This window comes from Salmo trutta, chromosome 28 (assembly GCF_901001165.1).
Source record: "Salmo trutta chromosome 28, fSalTru1.1, whole genome shotgun sequence".
In the NCBI taxonomy this organism is placed as follows: domain Eukaryota; kingdom Metazoa; phylum Chordata; class Actinopteri; order Salmoniformes; family Salmonidae; genus Salmo; species Salmo trutta.
The window spans coordinates 14,270,248-14,292,575 of record NC_042984.1 but is presented as its reverse complement, the minus strand read 5'-3'; the positions used below and the strand labels follow the sequence as shown (position 1 = coordinate 14,292,575).

Here is a 22,328-nt window from a genome sequence, read left to right as displayed (position 1 = left end):
CAAATCATGTCCAATTAATTGAATTTACCACAGGTGGACTCCAATCAAGTTGTAGAAACATCTCAAGGATGATCAATGGAAACAGGATGAACCTGAGCTAATTTTCGAGACTCATAGCAAAGGGTCTGAACACTTATGTAAATAAGGTATTTCTGTATTGTATTTTTTTATACATTTGCATTAATGTCTAAACCTGTTTTCGCTTTGTCACTATGGGGTATTGTGTGTAGATTGATGAGACAACAGTAATTTAATCCACTTTAGAATAAAGCTGTAACGTAACAAAATGTGGGGAAAAGTCAAGGGGTCTGAATACTTTCTGAATGCACTGTATAGTCACCAAGAGTAAGCTGAACATAATGACTGATGTAGCAAGTAATTCAGCTGTTGATTTAGCATGTTTTTCCAAGAATCAATAAACCCTGATTTAATTCAAAGTAAAGCTATTGTAAATGAGGTACAGAGTATCGTTGTACAAAACCAATCAAGCTTGTAAATAATTTGCACCTTCCAGCTTTTCATACAAGTACCCTAATACTGTTATTGTAGTGAGCTTGTGTGAAGTAACGCTGATAATCGCTGCAGAAGTCTAATTCATAGTGTAATTATATTAAGTTTATTGGTATGTGGTAATTGTAGTAACCCTGATAATCTCTGTTATATGGGTTACTAACTGGTAGATGTTTGTTTCTGTTTAACTTCTTATTGCATTTCCATAGATGCATATGGCATTAAAGTCCTATAGACCTAATATCCTAGATCTAATAGTCATGGTCTGTTGGTGTGGTCCACAAAGATGCAATCTAATACTTTATTTAATTAAGTGGTTATCCTTGACCATAAGACATAAGACATCGACAAGGACAGTAACCAGGTGCTGTTTAACATGTGTCTGGGGCTAAAGGATGTTCCGTGTGATCGGCCAGTCTGAGGAGCCTCGCTGCCCCCTGCATCTCTCCCTGCCGCCCCCCATGTACCATCCTGAACAGGAGACAGCCCTGGCCCCAGAGCAGCTAGATGCAGTACTACCCACAGACATGTACCTGAGTGCTGCAGCGTTACAGCCCACGGAGAGCCTGCCGCTAAAGTTCAGCGACGTACGTAAAGTCTGACTCCCACCAAGTTTCCTGCTCTTATGATATATCCATAATATAATGGTTAACCCATGGCTAATATACCCATATTTTTTTTTTACAGATTTTTCACCCCAAAGATACATTTTCACTCCCTAATCAGTGCCCTAATCTAGTCTGGCAGCTTGTAGCTGTTCATATCCTAACCGGGCCAACATTAACCTTTTCCCCCATATTAACAAAGGGGATAGTCAATTCAGTTGGAAGGAATAAACGCCTCTATTCCTCAAATGTTCACCCTCAAAATGTCTAAAATGTTGCATGTTGTTTTGACTCCCATGTTTTAAGTGTTATACACTGGTGGGGAATGCGCATGAGTGCAACTGCACTGAAAATGCAAACCTCTGCTCAAAGCTGCTTCCTGCCTTTGCAACACAGCTGTCTAACCACACTGCCAGCGTTGCATGCCCGAGCGTTGAATAACATGTATGTGTACATTTTATTTTACAATTTCATCCAAACTGCTCGCCTGCATCAATTAGCATCTGCGTAGCCAGGCACTAATATATTACTTAGTTCTATTTTTTTATATTTGTGTGCTGCAAGTCCGGCCTCTCCCATCTCCTCATTGGGTTTTAGGAGCATATACTCGCGTCGGGGATTGAAAGATGAACTGAGGTCCACACTCAAGTCCAGTTGGTGGTGGTAATGCACCTTTAAAGTTGGTTGCCAACTGCTATATAAAGTCCACAGAAGAAGACCGAAGGAGGAGAGATTACTAGAAACTAACTAGGTTTCCCCTTTTTATCTGTCGATTTAATTGTCAGAGTAGAGAACACATGCTTTTTTTGTGACTCAAAAGGGGTCAAATTTCTACGGAGAACAAATGTATGCACTCACTACTGTAAGTCGCTCTGGATAAGAGCGTCTGATAAATGACTAAAATTTTCAAAAAAAATACAAAGATCCAGAAAATAACAACCCAATGTTTTATATTAGCTAGCTAAATATGCATGACCTGTCCTCAAATTAATCTAGTTGGTTCAGAGTTCGTTTTGATATTTCAACCTGCGTGTCCTGATCGCGTCAGGTGTGGATGGACAAAGTCAACATGCACGTGATGGCGCATACCCAGTCTAGTCGGCATGTAAGAATGTGTTAATAAATTAACCATGACCATCTCCAGGATTTGCACATGATTTCTCGCTTGATTTCCTGGGATGCCAGACAAAACCCAATAAAGTTCTGGCTTTTTTTAAAGGCATGAATATAAACTTAAATGATGGGTCTTTGATACCAAAATAGCTTCGAAAATACTTTGATACTAAAATAACACTTTGCTACCACACCTCCTAGAACAGCATTAACAAAGCTTACAGTTTGGTTATACATGCTCACAAAAATCTGCCTTTTACTTCCCCTGTAGCCTATTTAGCTGTATTAATCTACTTTGTTGAGGAATATTAACTTCTTGCAGCATATGTCCTTCCTCCCATCTGTTAATTTCCTGTAGGACACCCCACTACATCCAGGTCCTATGTCCATTCTGACGTGTCACACAGCCTTGGCCCTGGAGGACCAGGCTATCAGGGCCATTGCTGAGGCCCCAAATGACTTCCTGACCGGGGCTGAGCTGGACGCCTCAGGACACGACGACTCGGCTGACATGGAGCTCTGTGAGAGAGATATGGAGTTTATAGAGGACCAGGTGAGATGTCATGTTTAATTCTTGATAATGATTGTGGACCAGTAGCCTTGTGAACCAGCCAGACCTGTCTAAAGCTCACTCTTGTTAAACAGAATGGGGAGCACAGTAATCAGACTGGTCCTACGTGGCTAGTGGACCAGAGCCCTATATAGGTGTTTGTCTTCCATTTTATTATGGTACTCTGCACCAACCCCCTTTAGCTGCAGCACTGTCAAAGCTGTTACTTTATACATTGACATTTTAGTAATTTAGCAGACGCTCTTATCCAGAGCGACTTACAGGAGCAATTAGGGTTGGGTTAAATTCGGAAGACACATTTCAGTTGAATGCATTCAGTTGTACAACTGACTAGGTATCCCCCTTTCCCAAGTAGGGTTAAGTGCCTTGCTGAAGGGCACATCAACAGAATTTTCACCTAGTTGGCTCGGTGATTCGAACCAGGGAGCCTTTGGTTACTGGCCCAACACTCTTAACCGCTAGGCTACCAGCACAACAATAATTGTACATTGTAAAAGTAACAGTACTCCATAGAACAGTACATTGCTCTTAGTCAAATACTGTACAGTGCATTCAGAAAGTTTTCAGACATTTTGACTTTTTCCACAGCCTTATTCTAAAATTGATTAAATAGTTTTTTTTCCCCCTCGATCTACACACTACCTGATAATGGCAAAAACAGATTTTTCATTTTTTTCCCTAATGTATAAAATAAATGGAAATATCACATTGACATAAGTAGACATTTTTATTTTATTTTACCTTTATTTAACTAGGGAAGTCAGTTAAGAACAAATTCTTATTTTCAATGACGGCCTAGGAACAGTGGGTTAACTGCCTTGTTCAGGGGCAGAACGACAGATTTGTACCTTGTCAGCTCGGGGATTCGAACTTACCCAAGTGGTTAGTGGTTAGCCCTGCCGCCCCATAAGTATTCATACCCTTTACTCAGTACTTTGTTGAAGCATCTTTGGCAGCGATTACAGCCTCGAGTCTTGGGTATGTGGCTACAAGCTTGAGACACCTGTATTTGGGGAGATTCTCCTCTGCAGAATCTCAAGCTCTGTTAGGTTGGATGGGGAGTGTCGCTGTACTGCTATTTTCAGGTCTCTCCAGAGATGTTCGATCGGGTTTAAGTCCGAGCTCTGGCTGGGCCACTCAAGGACATTCAGAGACTTGTCCTGAACCCACTCCTGCGTTGTTCTGGCTGTGTGCTTAGGGTCGTTGTCTTGTTAGAAGGTGAACCTTCGCCCCAGTCTGAGGTCCTGAGTCTCCCAGTCCCTGCCTCTGATAAAAAATCTCCACAGCATGATGCTGCCACCACCTTGCTTCACTGTAGGGATGTTGCCAGGTTTCCTCCAGACGTGACGCTTTGCATTCAGGGCAAGAGTTCAATCTTGGTTTCATCAGATAAGAGAATCTTGTTTCTCTGGTCTGATATGGCAGTTGTTGAAGAAAATATTTCAACACCATAGGAACAGACTATGGAAATCTTTCTCGTGGTATGAGAGTCCTTTTGGTGCCATTTGGCAAACTCCAAGCGGGCTGTCGTGTCTTTTACTGAGGAGTGGCATCCATCTGGCCACTCTACCATAAAGGCCTGATTGGTGGAGTGCTGCATAGATGGTTGTCCTTCTGGAAGGGTCTCCCATCTCCACAGGAGAACCCTGGAGCTCTGTCAGTGACCATCAGGTTCTTGGTCACCTCCCTAACTAAGGCCCTTCTCCCCTGATTGCTCAGTTTGGCAAGGCGGCCAGCTCTAGAAGAGTCTTTGGAACCACACACTTCTTCCATTTAACAATGGAGGCCAGTGTGTTCTTGGACCTTCAATGCTGCAGAAATGTTTTGGAACCCTTCCCCAGATCTGTGCCTCGACACAATCCTGTCTCGGAGCTCTACGGACAATTCCTTCGACCTAATGGCTTGGTTTTTGCTCTGACATGCACAGTCAACTGTGGGACCTTAGACAGGTGTGTGCCTTTCCAAATCATGTCCAATCAATTGAATTTACCACAGGTGGACTCCCATCAAGTTGTAGAAACATCAAGGATGATCAATGGAAACAGGATGCATCTAAGCTCAATATCGAGTCTCAAATATTCTGAATACTTATGTAAATAAGGTACACCACCTGTCAAGTTTTAGATCACCTACTCATTCAAGGGTTTTTCTTTATTTTTACTATTTTCTACATTGTAGAATAATTTAAGACATCAAAACTATGAAATAACACATATAAAATCAAGTGTTAAACAAAATCAAAATACATTTTAGATTTCAGTTTCTTCAAATAGTCGCCCTTTGCCTTGATGACAGCTTTGCACACACTTGGCATTCTCTCAACCAGCTTCACCTGGAATGCTTTTCCAACAGTCTTGAAGGAGTTCCCACATATGTGGAGCACTTGTTGGCTGCTTTTCCTTCACTCTGCGCTCCGACTCATCCCAAACCATCTCAATTGGGTTGAGGTCAGGGGGGATTGTGGAGGCCAGGTCACCTGATGCAGCACTCCATCACTCTCCTTCTTGGTCAAATAGCCCTTACACAGCCTGGAGGTGTGTTGGGTCATTGTCCCGTTGGAAAACAAATGATAGTCCAACTAAGCCCAAACCAGATGGGATGGCGTATCGCTGCAGAATGCTGTGGTAGCCATGCTGGTTAAGTGTGCCTTGAATAATAAATCACAGACAGTGTCACCAGCAAACCACCATAACACCACCTCCTCCATGCTTTACGGTGGGAAATAAAAGTGCGGAGATAATCCGTTCACACACACCGCGTCTCACAAAGACACGGCGGTTGGAACCAAAAATCTCCAATTTGGACTCATCAGAACAAAGGACAAATTGAAGCAAATGTCCATTGCTCATGTTTCTTGGCCCAAGCAAGTCTCTTCTAATTGGTGTACTTTAGTAGTGGTTTCTATGCAGCAACTCGACCATGAAGGCCTGACTCAGTCTCCTCTGAACAATTGATGTTGAGATGTCTGTTACTTGAACTCTAAAGCATTTATTTGGGCTGCAATTTCTGAGGCTGGTAAGTCTAATGAACTATCCTCTGCAGCAGAGGTAACTCTGGGTCTTCCATTCCTGTGGCGGTCTAGTTTCATCATAGCGCTTGATGGTTTTTGCGACGGCACTTAAACTTTCAAAAAGTTCTTAATTTTCCGCATTGACTGACTTTCATGTCTTAAAGTAATGATGGACTGTCGTTTCTCTTTGCTTATTTGAGCTGCTGTTGCCATAATATGGACTTGGACTTTTACCAAATAGGGCAGTCTTCTGTATATCCCCCTTACCTTGTCACAACACAACTGATTGGCTCAAACGCATTAAGAAGGAAATAAATTCTACAAATTAACTTTTAACAAGGCACGCCTGTTAATTTAAATACATTCCAGGTGACTACCTCATTAAGCTGGTTGAGAGAATGCTAAGAGTGTTACAGCTTTGCAAAGGCATAGGGTGGCTGTTTGAAGAATCTCAAATATAAAGTATGTTTTGATTTAACACTTTTTTTGGTTACTACAGGATTCGATGTTTAGACGTCTTCACTGTTATTCTACAATGTAGAAAATAGTAAAAATAAACTCTTGAATGAGTAGGTGTTCTAAAACTTGACTGGTAGGGTATCTGTTTTTAATTTTGAATACATTTGCACACATTTCTGAAGTTTTATTTTATTTAAAAAATTTAAAAAAACTTTTGCTTTGTCATTGTGGTATTGATGAGGATTTTTATTTATTTTTTTATCAATTTTCGAATAAGGCTAACAAAATTTGGAAAAGGGGAAAGGGTCTGAATACTTTCCGAATGCACTGTATGTTGAAGAAAATATTTCAACACCATAGGAACAGACTATGGAAGTCTTTGTCTGAACTGCATGTGTTCTTGTTCTCTCCAGATTGTCATGGAGGTGATGGGAGGTGAAGGGGAACCTACAGAAAACTCAACAGAACTGGACCATGTTGCTGCAGACACCTGCAGATGAGAAGATGTTTACCTCAACCTATGTTCTAATGGGTTGAAAAGACTAATAAATCCCACCCATATAAAAAAAAAGACATGTTGAATTCCAGCATCATTGCCTGACCTCACTAATGCTGTTATTTTATCTTTATTTAACTAGGCAAGTCAGTTAACAACAAATTCTTATTTTCAAGACGGCCTACGAACAGTGGTTTAACTGCCTTGTTCGGGGGCAGAACGACAGATTTTTACCTTGTCAGCTCGGGGATTTGATCTTGCAACCTTTCGGTTACTAGTCCAATGCTCTAACCACTAGGCTACCTGCTGCCTCTTGTTGCTGAATGGATCAAGTCCCCACAGCAATGTTCCAACATCTAGTGGAAAGCCTTCAGAGGAGTGGAGGCTGTTATAGCAGCAAAGGGGGGGGACCAACTCCACATTAATGCCGATGATTTTGGAATGAGATGTTCGACGAGCATGTGTCCACCTTGTACCTCTGCACATTGATCTGGTACAGATACTCGCTGTATATAGCTCCACATTGATCTGGTACTGGTACTCCCTGTATATAGCTCCACATTGATCTGGTACTCCCTGTATATAGCTCCACATTGATCTGGTACAGATACTCGCTGTATATAGCTCCACATTGATCTGGTACAGGTACTCCCTGTATATAGCTCCACATTGATCTGGTACTGGTACTCCCTGTATATAGCTCCACATTGATCTGGTACAGCTACTCCCTGTATATAGCTCCACATTGATCTGGTACAGCTACTCCCTGTATATAGCTCCACATTGATCTGGTACTGGTACTTCCAGTATATATCTCCACATAGATCTGGTACTGGTACTCCCTGTATATAGCTCCACATTGATCTGGTACTGGTACTCCCTGTATATAGCTCCACATTGATCTGGCACTGGTTCTCCCTGTATATAACTCCACATTGATCTGGTACTCCCTGTATATAGCTCCACATTGATCTGGTACAGATACTCCCTGTATATAGCTCCACATTGATCTGGTACTGGTACTCCCTGTATATAGCTCCACATTGATCTGGTACAGCTACTCCCTGTATATAGCTCCACATTGATCTGGTACAGCTACTCCCTGTATATAGCTCCACATTGATCTGGTACTGGTACTTCCAGTATATATCTCCACATAGATCTGGTACTCCCTGTATATAGCTCCACATTGATCTGGTACTCCCTGTATATAGCTCCACATTGATCTGGCACTGGTTCTCCCTGTATATAACTCCACATTGATCTGGTACTCCCTGTATATAGCTCCACATTGATCTGGTACAGGTACTCCCTGTATATAGCTCCACATTGATCTGGTACAGATACTCCCTGTATATAGCTCCACATTGATCTGGTACAGATACTCCCTGTATATAGCTCCACATTGATCTGGTACAGGTACTCGCTGTATATACAGTGTATTTAAAAAGTCTACACACCCCTGTTAAAATGGCAGGTTTTTGTGATGTAAAATAATGAGACAAAGATAAATCATGTCAGAACTTTTTCCACCTTTAATGTGACCTATAACGTGAACAATCGAGAAAAAAAAAACTGAAATCTTTGAGGGGGAAAAATAAGAAACTCACAATAGCCTGGTTGCATAAGTGTGCACACCCTTAAACTAATACTTTGTTGAAGCACCTTTTGATTTTATTCCAGCCCTCAGTCTTTTTGGGTAGGAGTCTATAAGCATGGCATATCTTGATGTGGCAATATTTGCCCACTCTTCGTTGCAAAAGCGCTCCAAATCTGTCAGATTGCGAGGACATCTCCTGTGTACAGCCCTCTTCAGATCACCCCAGAGATGTTCAATTGGATTCAGGTCTGGGCTCTGGCTAGGCCATTCCAAAACGTTAATCTTCTTCTAGTGAAGCCATGCTTTCGTGGATTTGGTTGTGTGCTTTGGGTCGTTGTCGTGCTGAAAGGTGAACTTCATCTTCAGCTTTCTAACGGACGCCTGAAGGTTTTGTGCCAAAATTGCCTGGTATTTGGAACTGTTCATAATTCCCTCCACCCTGACATCGCCCCAGTTCCAGCTGAAGAAAAACAGCCCCAAAGCATGATGCTGCCTCCACCATGCTTCACTGTGGGTATGGTGTTCTTAGGGTGATGTGCAGTGTTGTTTTTGCGCCAAACATACCTTTTGGAATTAGGGCCAAAAAGTTCAACCTTGGTTTCATCAGACCATAACACATTTTCCCACATGCTTTTGGGGGACTTGATGTTTGTTTTGCAAACTTCAGCCGGGCTTGGATGTTTTTCATTGTAAGAAAAGGCTTCCGTCTTGCCACCCTACCCCATAGCCCATTCATATGAAGAATACGGGAGATTGTTGTCACATGTAGCACACAGCCAGTACTTGCCAGAAATTCCTGCAGTTCCTTTAATGTTGCTGTAGGCCTCTTGGAAGCCTCCCTGACCAGTTTTCTTCTCGTCTTTTCATACATTTTGGAGGGACGTCCAGTTCTTGGTAATGTCTCTGTGGTGCCATATTTTCTCCACTTGATGACTGTGTTCCATGGTATATGTAATGCGTTGGAAATTCTTTTGTACCCTTCTCCTGACTGATATCTTTCAACAATGAGATCCCTCTGACGCTTTGGAAGCTCTCTGCGGACCATGGCTTTTGCTCTGAGATGCAACTAAGAAAATATCAGGAAAGTCCTACTAGAACAGCTGAACTTTATTTGTGATTAATCAGAGTCACTTTAAATGATGGCAGGTGTGTAATGACTTCTATTTAACATGAGTTTGAATGCGATTGGTTAATTCTGAACACAGCCACATCCCCAGTTATAAGAGGATGTGCACACTTATGCAACCAGGTTATTGTAAGGTTTTTATTTTTCATTTTCCCCCCTTGAAGATTTGGCATTTTAACAGGGGTGTGTAGACTTTTTATATCCACTGTAGCTCCATTCTTGTGTATTTTTATTTTTTTCCTCGTTTCGTTACAAAAATAAATAGCTCTGCGTTGTTGGGAAAGGTTCTGTAAGCAAGCATTTCACTGAGTGGTCTACACCAGTTGTATTCGGTGCATGTAACAAATAAAATGATTTCATTTATCTGAAAGCTTTACATAGGCAGAATCTTTTTTTATTTTTTATACAATAACATATTTTAGATTGAAGGCAGGAAATGACAATAGTAGGCTTGGTGCTAAAATGACTTTCCGGATTAGGACTATAAGAAAGTCAGTCTGTAGAAATGTGTTTTAAGGCCAGTTTTTAAAAGTTCAGATTGGTGGAGCAGCTCTGGTCAGGGAGAGTTCCATAGGTGAGGGGCAAGTGAGCAGAAGGCTCAGTCCCCCAAAGTACATGTCTTGGGGACTTGAAGCAGTGGTGTGTTGCTGGAGTGGCATGTGTGATGTGGCTCATTGATAGAAATAGGTCGCTAATGTAGGTGGGGCGAAATCCATTCAAGGCTTTAAACACTAGGAGGAGAATTTTAAAGTCATTCCTATAGTTGACCGGTAGCCAGTGGAGTTCGGCAAGGATGGGGGTGATGTGGACTATTCTAGAGAAGCCTCTGAAGTGATTTGGATGGAAGGCCCCCGAACAGTGTTGCTGAATCGGGAGACGATCAATGCGTGGATGAGTTTTTCTGCATCGGGCTGGGAAAGCGATAGTTTGAGCTGGGCGATGCTTCTTAGATGGAACAAAAAATATGTTTTTTGCAGATATGTTTTATTTGGGCGTCAAAGGACAGAGAAGGATCAAACTTTACTCCTGGGTTCGAGATGACAGAAGGATGGCTTGACCATCAGTTTTAGTGCAGATGTTTTCAGCACTGGTGACCTGCTTGGGTGTCCCAATAAGCATAGCCTCTGTCTTGCTGCTGTTCAGCTGGAGGAAGTTCTTTCATCCATGCCCTGATGTCATCTAGGCAGCTGCTAGGGCTGAGATGGTGTCCGGATTTGTGTTAATATATAATTGTGTATTGTCAGCGTAGCAGTGGAAGTTGATGTTATACACTGAGTATACCAAACATTAGGAACACCTTCCTAATATTGAGTTGCACCCCCACCCCTTTTGCCCTCAGAACAGCCTCAGTTTGTCGGGCATGGGCTCTATAAGGTGTCGAAAGCATTCCACAGGCATTGTTGACTCCAATGCTTCCGACAGTTGTGTCAATTTGGCTGGATGTCCTTTGGGTGGTGGACCATTCTTGATACACATGGGAAACTATTGAGCGTGTGAAACCCACCAGCGTTGCAGTTCTTGACACAAACTGGTGCGCCTGGCATCTACTACCATACTCCGTTCAAAGGCACTTACATCTTTTGTTTTGCACATTTACCCTCAATGGCACACACACAATCAATGTCTCAATGATTAAAAATCCTTCTTTAACCTGTCTCCTCCCCTTCATTTACACTGATTTTGAAGTGGATTTAACAAGTGACATCAATAAAGGATCATAGCTTTCACCTGGTCAGTCTGTCATGGAAAGAGCAGGTGTTCTTAATGTTTTGTATACTCAGTGAGGATTTGGCTGAGAGGGAGCATGTAGATTAGGAACAGAATAGGCCCCAAAACGGACCCCTGTGGGACACCACGTGTGACTGTAGACTCCTCCGATCTGGACTTTCCAATCGTGATTTATTGCTACCTATTGGAGAGGTAGGTGGAGAAGCAGTTCCGGAGACTGCAATGTGCTCTCTGAGACACCGCAGGAGGATGTCTTGGGCAACGGTGTCAAAAGTAGAACAGATCTAAGAGGATGAGGAGGAGGCTAAGTGACCCAGAATCTGCAGCCATCAGTAGGTTGTTGCTAACTTTCACCAGAGCAGTTTTGGTGCTGTGCAAGGGCCAGAAGCGAGACTGGAAAAATGTGTACAGCTGATTGGAAGACTGATGAGATTGAAGCTGGTTTGCAGCCACTTTCTCCAACACTTTTGAAAGAAAGGGGAGATGGAGCTGTAGTTGGATAGGATGTTTTGGAGAGTGACTGCATTGGTACCTCACTGGTCAGCAGAGACTTGTTGATGAGGATGGTGACAAACTGAAGTAGGCTAGATGAGCAGGTTTTGTGTAGGGATACGGTCAAGGGAGCAAGTTATTGACTATAGTGGTGGATGGAACTTCTGTGAAGTTGCTGAGGAGAGGGGAGGTCTGGGTTGGGGGTTCAGGACAGAGTGGGTGCAGGTCGTCTTAGAGGCCATGATATTTGGAAGAATTTGCTTGTTTACATTTAAACCAAGGCACTCAAGACTGAAAATCAGCAGCAGTATGTGGGTTTAAAATGAAGCAGTCTGTATAAAAAAGCAAGGCCGTGGCTGCTCGCCTTTTCAATGTATTTACAGTGCATTCGGTAAGTATTCAGACCCCTTGACTTTTTCCACATTTTGTTACATTACAGCCTTATTCTAAAATTGATTAAATAAATGTTTTTCCTCATCAATCTACACACAATACCCCATAATGACAAAGCAAAAACAGGATTTTTGAAATGTTTTGAAATGTATTAAAAATGAAAAACATCACATTTACATAAGTATTCAGACCATTTTGCTGTGAGACTTGAAATTAAGCTCCGGTGCATTCTGTTTCCATTGATTATCCTTGATGTTTGTACAACTTTATTGGAGTCCACCTGTGGTAAATATGATTTGGAAAGGCACACAACTGTCTATAAGGTCCCACAATTGTCAGAGCAAAAACCAAGCCGTGAGGTCAATGGAATTGTCCATAGAGCTCCGAGACAGGATTGTGTTGAGGCACATATCTGGGGAAGGGTACCAAAACATTAATGCAACATTAAAGGTCCTCAAGAACACAGTGGCCACCATCATTCTTAAATGGAAGAAACACACCAAGACTTCCTAGAGCTGGCCGCCCGGCCAAACTGAGCAATCGGGGGAGAATGGCCTTGGTTAGGGATGTGACCAAGAACCTGATGGTCACTCTGACAGAGCTCCAGAGTTCTTCTGGGGAGATGGGAGACCCTTCCAGAAGGACAACCATCTCTACAGCACTCCACCAATCAGGCCTTTATGGTAGAGTGGCCAGACAGAACCCACTCCCCAGTAAAAGGCACATGAAAGCATGCTTGGAGTTTGCCAAAAGGCACCTAAAGGACTCTCAGACCTTGAGAAACAAGATTCTGTGGCCTGATGAAACCAAGATTGAACTCTTTGGCCTGAATGCCAAGTGTCACATCTGGAGGAAACCTGGCACCATCCTTACGGGGAAGCGTGGTGGTGGTGGCAGCATGCTGTGTGAATGTTTTTCAGTGGCAGGGACTGAGAGACTAGTCAATATCGAGGGAAAGATGAATGGAGCAAAGTACAGAGAGATCCTTGATGAAAACCTGCTCCAGAGCTCTCAGGACCTCAGACTGGGGTGAAGGTTCACCTTCCAACAGGACAATGACCCTGAGAACACAGCCAAGACAACGCAGGAATGGCATAGGGACAAGTCTCAATGTCCTTGAGTGGCCTAGCCAGAGCCTGGACTTGAACCCGATCTAACATCTCTGGAGAGACCTGAAAATAGCTGTGCAGCGACACTCCCCAGCCAACCTGACAGAGCAAGAGGATCTGCAGAGAAGAATGGGAGAAACTCCCCAAATACAGGTGTGCCAAGCTTGTAGCGTGATACCCAAGAAGACTCGAGGCTGTAATTGCACAGGTATTCCCTGTGGCTCAGTTGGTAGAGCGTGCTGTTTGCAACGCCAGTATGGTGTGTGCAACGCCAGGGTTGTGGGTTCGATTCCCACAGGGGGCCAGTACAATTTTTTTTAATGATATGTATGCATTCACTACTGTAAGTCGCTCTGGATAAGAGCGTCTGCTAAATGACTAAAATGTAAATGTTCTGAATACTTATGTAAATGTGATATTTCAGTTTATTTATTTTTTAATACATTTGAAACATTTCTAAAAACCTGTTTTTGCTTTATGGGGTATTTTGTGTAGATTGAGTTGGGAAAAACAATTTCATCCATTTTAGAATAAGGCTGTAACATATCATTTTGAAAAAGTCAAGGGGTCTGAATACTTTCCAAATATGTATATCCAGGCGGCACTGCCTCATTTTGATGGTAAAGGTCCCCTCTTTGAACCATGTTTCAGATCATGTCAGTCATTGTCTGACAAACTCATACAAAAGAGGAGACTTGTTAAGTATTGGATATTGTAGATTGCAAAACTTGTGGAGGCATTGGTGGAAACTGTTTCATTACATTTTGGTTGGACTGTATTGGCTTGGAGTGGGTGATGTCATTTGCCTGAGGGTCAGTCTGCAGAAATGGCTGGTGTCCTTTATCGTCCAAGTCCGGTGGGCATATTGCACTGCTCTCATTACGAGTGCACACAATAGACTTTGGTTTGTTAATTAGTCTCCTACCACCTCGTCATCTGCATGTTTTCCATAGGAGCCTGTATTGAAAGAGGCTGTTCTTGAGCTCCTTACTCAGGGTTGTTTTAATCTGTGCAAGACTTCTAAGGAATCCTTCTGTATAATCAATGAAGCTTGCTGCCATTTCTGAGTGTTTTGGTCCTGCCTTTGGTCCAGTACATGGTAGATGAGATGAGGATCTAGGAAGATTTAGCTAGGCTGGCATTTGAATTCAGACAATTTGTTAGTTGATTGGTGAGGTTGGAGAAGTAGCCACATATGCTAACTCTTAACGTTAATGATCAAAATAAAAAAGATTCCCGTGATCTTGATAAGCTAACAAAAAAACAAAAGGTTGATTTAAAAACAATGTGCATAAAAAAGTTAATAATAATTTGAAGGAGTAAAACTACTACGGCTGCCTTTAGGCACCATGGCAACCATCAGGCATCCATATCCCAGATGGGGTTGGAAGGTTATTTATATAGGAGCAGTGCTCAGTGACATCACTTTCTGAGGCGGGGGCAACCCCTTAAAGCTGCAATATGTAACTTTTTGGGTAACCTGAGAAAATTCACAAAGAAGTGTAAGTTTTAAAAGTGGTAGATCTGTTCTATGTGTGCTATTTCTATGTTTCCCATTCTTAAGTTTCCTTTTTGTGTATTTTACTTTTGAACACCAGCTTCAAACAGCTGAAAATACAATGTTTTTGTTATGAAGAAGATAGAGGTTCAGATGGTACAATGATCCTCTACGCTATACTTGCTTGTTTTGTCACAAACTAAGGAAAACTATTTGAATTTTAGCAACCAGGAAATGGCGGAGCGATTTCTGCACAGTGCACCTTTAAAACGGGAAGTGATGTCACTGAGCACTGCATCTAATATAAAGGACCTTCCACCCCCACCTGGGATATGGATGCCTGATGAAGACCTAAGGGTTGAAACGTTGTCAATTAAAATCTCATGAACAGCAGTGTGCAGTGTTTTCCTTTTATTTTTCATGAGTTCACCTGTAACTCCAGCAACTGCAAAAAAGTTCCAGGATGTACATACGCTCTTCAGCTTTTCTATTTTGTGTGTGCAACCCATTTACATTTGTACCGCACTTAGGCTGCATTTACACAGGCAGCCCAATTCTGATATTTTTTTCCCTAATTGGTCTTAATTACAATCGGCTATGAAAAAAAAGCTGATGTCAAAAGATCTGATGTGTTTGGTCAAAAGACCAATTAGTGGAAAAAAAGATCAGAAATGGGCTGCCTGTCTAAATGCAGCCTTAATGTACTTTCTGAAAATGCCTGCATCTTTTTTGCCTTTTCCAATTAAAAAAAAATATTCTCCAAAGCATCATCAGTGGAACTTTTGAGACTACAAAGTGACATTAAAAAGTCGTACTTGGCAACATGGAACACAGCCTGTCCTGAAATTGGGGTGGATAATACAATTTAATTTGATGACATCACTTTTCCCTTACCCAGTCTGAGAAGTCAAACGCTGCAAACAAGCCGAGGCAACCTGGGGTGTATTCATTACCTCTTGCACCGGAAACAGTTTACCTTTTAAGAACCGAACGAAACGGACCTGAATTTGTCCAATAGAAACTCTCGTTTTTGTTAACCTTTTTCGTTTGGGGTAAACGGTTTCTGTTGGAAAACGTTTTGCAGCAGACAACGTTTTGCAACAGAATCTGCGTAATGAATACACCCATGCAGACGAAACGACAAAACGGCCCAAGACAAGACAGGGGTGGTCTCTCAATACACCGTCTTATATAAAGGTTATTGTATAAAGTAGCCATTGAGTATATTTGGGCCTATACATTACTGAATGGTCAGTTTTCAGCAGGACCCACCAAACCTACAATTGAGGTGAGTTTGATCACAATGTATCGATTCGACTCGCGAGTGTGTTGTCCACTAGCGGTTCTGGGGGGGCAGGGGGGGCCAGTGCCCCTGTGACAACAATTTTGGACCCCCTTGTGGCCCCCCTAAATGTGGAGTATGAAATAATTTTTACATAACTAATGCCTGCAATGCAGTGAAGAAAACGATATGTCAACAATAACGTCTAATGTAACTGGCCCCTCTAACAGTACAACTGGCCCCAGCTTGGCCCCCCCAGTTAAAATGGTCTAGAACCGCCACTGGTGTTGTCGCACCAATGTGACAAGCGAAATAGGTCAAATAGGCAGTCGTGTTATTGATGTAATGAAATGAGTCTAAATGTCGACAGATTTGTTTTAGCTTTCAGAAAAATAAAACAAAAGAACATGCAAAGCAAAAATCATATGCCGGCAGTCTGTTGAGGTGTCTGTTTCTGTGAGTCCAAGTGAGATCAAATCACATTTGAATGAATTGATCTTGCAATTCAGTTTGGGACAGCATTTCACCTTTGGGTTAACACACCACCTTGACTATGTGAAAACCCTAGACTTCAATTCAGTATGGAATCTAGGCCATTAGACTATTAAGCATTGTTAGTAAAATGTGCTCACTTACACCATGAACAGCAGTGACTAATTCAAGTGTAATGGGTGGTAGAAGTATTCCCTCACCCTGGCTCTAATTGTTTACAGATGTTTTTACATGCCTTTTGTTTCACACACACTACCGTTCAAAAGTTTGTGGTCACTTAGAAATGTCCTTGTTTTTGAAAGAAACAACATTTATCAGAAATACAGTGTAGACATTGGTAATGTTGTAAATGACTATTGTAGCTGGAAACGGCTGATTTTTAATGTAATATCTACATAGTCATACAGAGGCCCATTATCAGCAACCATCACTCCTGTGTTCCAATGGCATGTTGTTAGCTAATCCAAGTTTATCATTTTTAAAAGGCTAATTGATCATTAGAAAACCCTTTTGCAATTTTGTTAGCACAGCTGAAAACTGTTGTCCTGATTTAAATAAGCAATAAAAGAAAGAAAAAGCCATATCTCAGACTGGCCAATAAAAAGAAAAGATTAAGATGGGCAAAATAACACAGACACTATGCAGAGGAACTCTGCCTAGAAGACCAGCATCCCGGAGTGGCATCTTCACTGTTGACGTTGAGACTGGTGTTTTGCGGATACTATTTAATGAAGCTGCCAGTTGAGGACTTGTGAGGCATCTGTTTCTCAACCTAGATACTCAAATGTACTTGTCCTCTTGCTCAGTTGTGCACTGGAGCCTCCCACTCCTCTTTCTATTCTGGTTAGAGCCTGGTTTGCGCTGTTCTGTGAAGGGAGTAGTACACATTTATTACTGGCCATTTTGAGCCTGTAATCACACCCACAAATTCTGATGCTCCAGATACTCAAATAGTCAAAAGAAGGCCAGTTTTATTACTTCTTTAATCAAAAGGGTTTTCTCATGATCAATTCGCTTTTTTAAAACGATAAACTTGGATTAGCTAACACAACGTGCCATTGGAACACAGGAGTGATGGTTGCTGATAATGGGCCTCTGTACACCTATGTAGATATTCAATTAAAAATCAGCCGTTTCCAGCTACATTGTTAATGTTGTAAATGACTAATGTCTACACTGAATTTCTGATCAATTTGATGTTATTTTAATTGACAAAAAATGTGCTTTTCTTTCAAAAACAAGGACATTTCTAAGTGACCCCAAACTTTTGAACAGTAGTGTATGTCTGTGAGACAGTTGCTATATGTCATTGTGTTATAAGATTGGGATTGTTGCATAGATTTTAGAATGATTTACAAACCTGATGAATATTGGATCCATAAAAAAAATGAATTATATACTTCCCTTAATTGCAACAAGACTGTTTTTAAAATGTACAAATCATGTTAAATCTGACATAGTAGCACATGATCAAAATCTGTGTTTATTTGGCCTTTGATCATCAAGCTTCCATGTATCCATTGTGTTCTGAGTCTGACAGAATCATGCTGACACTTGAAAATCATTACAATATCCAAATGCTCACAGAAGACATCAGCCATAACATTTTAGACCAAGACTAGAGGTAGACTTAGTGTTTGACTATTCCTTGGGCTCCTACTCATGGAATAGGCCTAATTTAGTGCTTTAAAAAATATATATATATTTTTTAGATTAGAACCTCTGTAAAGTCAAGGTAATTAATTCCCTAGCGGTCACTATGTTGTTCCTGGTTGTGTTGACTGCTCTAGTGTAGCTAACCTAATTCAGCTTGTCAACCAGCAATTATTAATATCGGGTTCGCTAAGTTAGGGTTGGAGCGAAAATCTACAGGACGGTAGCTCTCCAGGAACAGGGTTGGAGAGCCCTGAATTAGAGTATTGATAACAGTTATGTCTGCACAGGGCTCCATTGTCACGCCCTGACCTGAGAGAGAGGGTTTGTTTCTCTATGTGGTTAGGTCAGGGTGTGGGGTGGGCATTCTATGTTTTATTTTCTATGTTTTGGCCGGGTATGGTTTCCAATCAGAGGCAGGTGTCTATCGTTGTCTCTGATTGGAAGCCATACTTAGGCAGCCCTTTTCCCTCCTTCTGTGTGGGATCTTGTTTTTGAATTGCTGTTAGTAACCTGCAAAACTTTTCGTTCGTTGTGTTTATTGTTTTGTTTTTTGCTGGTTCACCGTTAAATAAAATATGATGAACCCAACCCACGCTGCGCCTTGGTCTACCTTTAACGACGGACGTTACATCCATTCAGACACGCTTCAACAGTGCTGTTATTGAATGCCTTCCACAGATAGGTCACAGTGTCACTAGGCCATAGGAGGCCTACCTTTCTTAAACCTGCTGCTTCCCTTCGGTGCATATGCCTTATCAGCATCCTTTGAAGATGTGCTGGGCAGGGCTACCCCTCTCTAGCCTTGCTGATGCGACTCATGTGACTTTGAGTTAGGTGTCAGCCAGACTAAACCCACTCCCGTCTCGTCTGGTATCAGTTTTTCCTCTAATTCCCTCTGCACCCCCGCCGTCTGCTGCATGCAGGTAGTTACCATGGTTATGCAGCCGTACCAGCCGAGGCGCTTCTGGAGCTGCATCACATTGGCATGTACAAATATTCATAAATTACCCCGTGGAGCTGGAATGATATGACAGAGCTCACAGCAGGAGGCAGGACCAAGGTCTCCCCGAGACATCACTACTGTTTCCAAACACACTGCAGATATTTGGATGAAAGAACATTTCTCTCATCTGCATTGTTTTACCCAGCAGCCTTTTTGTTTCTCCTTTTCTTAAAAAAACACAAACCACAGAATCAGAAGAGTTGGTGCCTGTGTGTGTCAGTCAACTGGAATGTTCTGCTAAAGGCAGAACATTATTTAGGGGTCATTAAGAACAGCTTAAACTCTTCCCCTGGTATTTGTCTACTAATATAAACTGTATCAAATAATTTGTTTGGTAGAAAATAACAATAGCCTTTTGGGCTTAGATATAGGCCTATACTGCAACAATTCATTCATCTGTGAGTGTTCCTCAAAGTGTAAAGGACTAAAACTCGTTGAAAATCCACCCTAAAATGGAATCTGCGGTCACACAAACATTGCAGCTGGTTAATAAAACACTACTCCACAAAGCAGCTGTAACAAACATCCAATTCATCGCCTCAACCAGGGGATATATGGCTTGCGATGTAGCGGCTTTAATCAATTCAAGCAAGCCAGGTCAATGGTACACATCCGGTTTGGCCAATGACAGGATAAATGGTTGATCGTGTTTGTGAAATCCTGATCTGAAAGCGCATGAAGTGACAGAAATCAAAACAATTGGTAAAACATGCATGTAAAATGCTATAACTTGTTTGTAGCATGGTCTCCAAAAATCACAGAGTGATGTTACTCTGAGAAATTGTCTGCATTTGTAAAAAAAAAATAAAAAAAAAACTAATGCACTCATGTATTGCCATCCAAAATAGTGCTCCTTTGTGCTTAAAATGGTGCATTATTAGGGTGCTGCCCTTTTTTAAAATCAGTACATCACTCCTACAAGCGGCTTAGTAAAAATCAGTACATCACTCCTACAAGCGGCTTAGTAAAAATCAGTACCTCACTCCTACAAGCGGCTTAGTAAAAATCAGTACATCACTCCTACAAGCGGCTTAGTAAAAATCAGTACATCACTCCTACAAGCGGCTTAGTAAAAATCAGTACCTCACTCCTACAAGCGGCTTAGTAAAAATCCGTACCTCACTCCTACAAGTGGCTTAGTAAAAATCAGTACATCACTCCTACAAGTGGCTTAGTAAAAATCCGTACCTCACTCCTACAAGCGGCTTAGTAAAAATCAGTACATCACTCCTACAAGTGGCTTAGTAAAAATCAGTACCTCACTCCTACAAGCGGCTTAGTAAAAATCAGTACCTCACTCCTACAAGTGGCTTAGTAAGCTTAGGATATGCTTTGTTGCTGGTATGTTTCAAATTCAGGCTCTCCTACTTAAAACCGCTACCATCAATCTGATTTCTCAATGCACTAGAAACACATGAAAATACTTGGACATACCATGGACATTATATATAACTAGCTACCCTCTGGCATCTGTATGATAAATTGTTTTGATAAAGGACAGATGGCTCTTGGTCATCTCAGACAGTCAAAATAAAAGATGTATAGAGTTTCCAGCCATATAGTAAGCTCTTCGTAATGTCAATGGGCTTCAATTATATATATTTTATTCTATGAATAAGTCTTTCTGGGTCTGGTCAGACATGAGAACAAAGGATGTGGATGTTGGGATGTGAGAACATGCTTGGCTTCAGCTGCGATGGTTCTGTGGGCGTCTGTACTGACTGACACGGGCTGCGTCTCAAACGGCACCCTATTCTCAACATAGTGTACTACTTTTGACTAGAGCCCTATTGGCCCTGGTCTAAAGTAGTGCACTATATAGGGAATACAGTGCCGTGTAGGACGCGCCCACGATGCCTGGTGTCCAGATGTTAGCAGCTGGCTGTGTGCCTGCCCACATGTTAATGGTCCCTGCACCTCTCTGGCCCTGAGAACCACCCTGCTCTTCTATAGCCAGGACCACAATCAGTAGGCAAACATTGTGGAATATTGCAGAGGTCCGGGGTTGTGTCCAGTAGGTACAACACAGAAACAAAAAAGTTTTGAGCTGGTGAAACAGTGAGTTATTACCTGAATTTATTCAGTAAGAAAGGCTTCACTCTTAGAAAAAAAGGTTCTGGATAGAACCAAAGGGTCCATTGATCAGAACCTCAGGGTTTCTTCAATTTCGGGTTCTATATAGAACCTTAAGGGTGCCATATACACTGAGTATATAAAACATTAAGAACATGACATAGACTGGCCAGGTGAAAGTTATGATCCTTTTTTGATGTCACTTGTTAAATCCACTTCAGTCAGTGTAGATGAAGGGGAGGAGACAGGTTATAGAAGGATTTTTAAGCCGTGAAACAATTGAGACATTGATTATGTATGTGTGCCATTCAGAGAGTGAATGGGCAAGACAAAAGATATGTGGCTTTGAACGGGGTATGGTAGTACAGTAGGTGCCAGGCGGACTGGTTTGTCAAGAACTGCAACGCTGCCGGGTTTTTCACGCTTAACAGTTTCCTGTGTGTATCAAGAATGGTTCACCACCCAAAGAACATACAGCCAACCTGAACAACTGTGGGAAGCATTGGAGTCAACATGGGCCAGCATCCCTGTGGAATGTTTTCGGGGACACACACACACACACCTTAACTCAAAGTCTAATTTAAAACCCTAATCCCCATTGACAGCAGTGAGGTTCACTTTGCACACCAACCAACCAACCAACCAACCAACCAACTGCTCAACGAGGAAGAAGAATGAGTCAGTCAGATGGACCATCTGTCAATGTATAGCTGTATTTCTTTATTGTGTCAGGGATATATTGATTTGAACGTTGGATGCAGTGTATTTTTGTGCCTTTTTAGTCATACAGGTGCAGGGCAGATAGAACCTTGAGGATTTAGTATTTTTATGGAGAAAGACAGTCTTATAGAATGGACTTGGTTTTCATACTGTTTGTATTGTGCTTAATAAGTCAAATGTCCTGCTATGTCTTCGCACATCTGTAAGCTGCCATGTTGAACAGTGCTCTGTGGTGGTCGGGTCTGTCAGCATGTCACTCCGGTTGTTACTAAGAGGACTCCGGTTGTTACTAAGAGGACTCCGGTTGTTACTAAGAGGAATCCGGTTGTTACTAAGAGGACTCCGGTTGTTACTAAGAGGACTCCGGTTGTTACTAAGAGGAATCCGGTTGT

At 41.9% G+C, this 22,328-nt stretch overlaps 1 protein-coding gene across 1 annotated transcript; it reads left to right on the top strand.

Annotated features, from left to right (window-relative positions):
- The first annotated feature begins 905 nt into the window (after positions 1–905).
- On the top strand, positions 906–6,844 carry LOC115166475 (KAT8 regulatory NSL complex subunit 2-like). Its single transcript, XM_029720372.1, has 3 exons — positions 906–1,097; positions 2,587–2,781; positions 6,682–6,844. The coding sequence occupies exons 1-3, from the start codon at positions 906–908 to the stop codon at positions 6,766–6,768; spliced, it is 474 nt and encodes a 157-aa protein (XP_029576232.1). The 3' UTR covers positions 6,769–6,844.
- Positions 6,845–22,328: the final 15,484 nt, after the last annotated feature.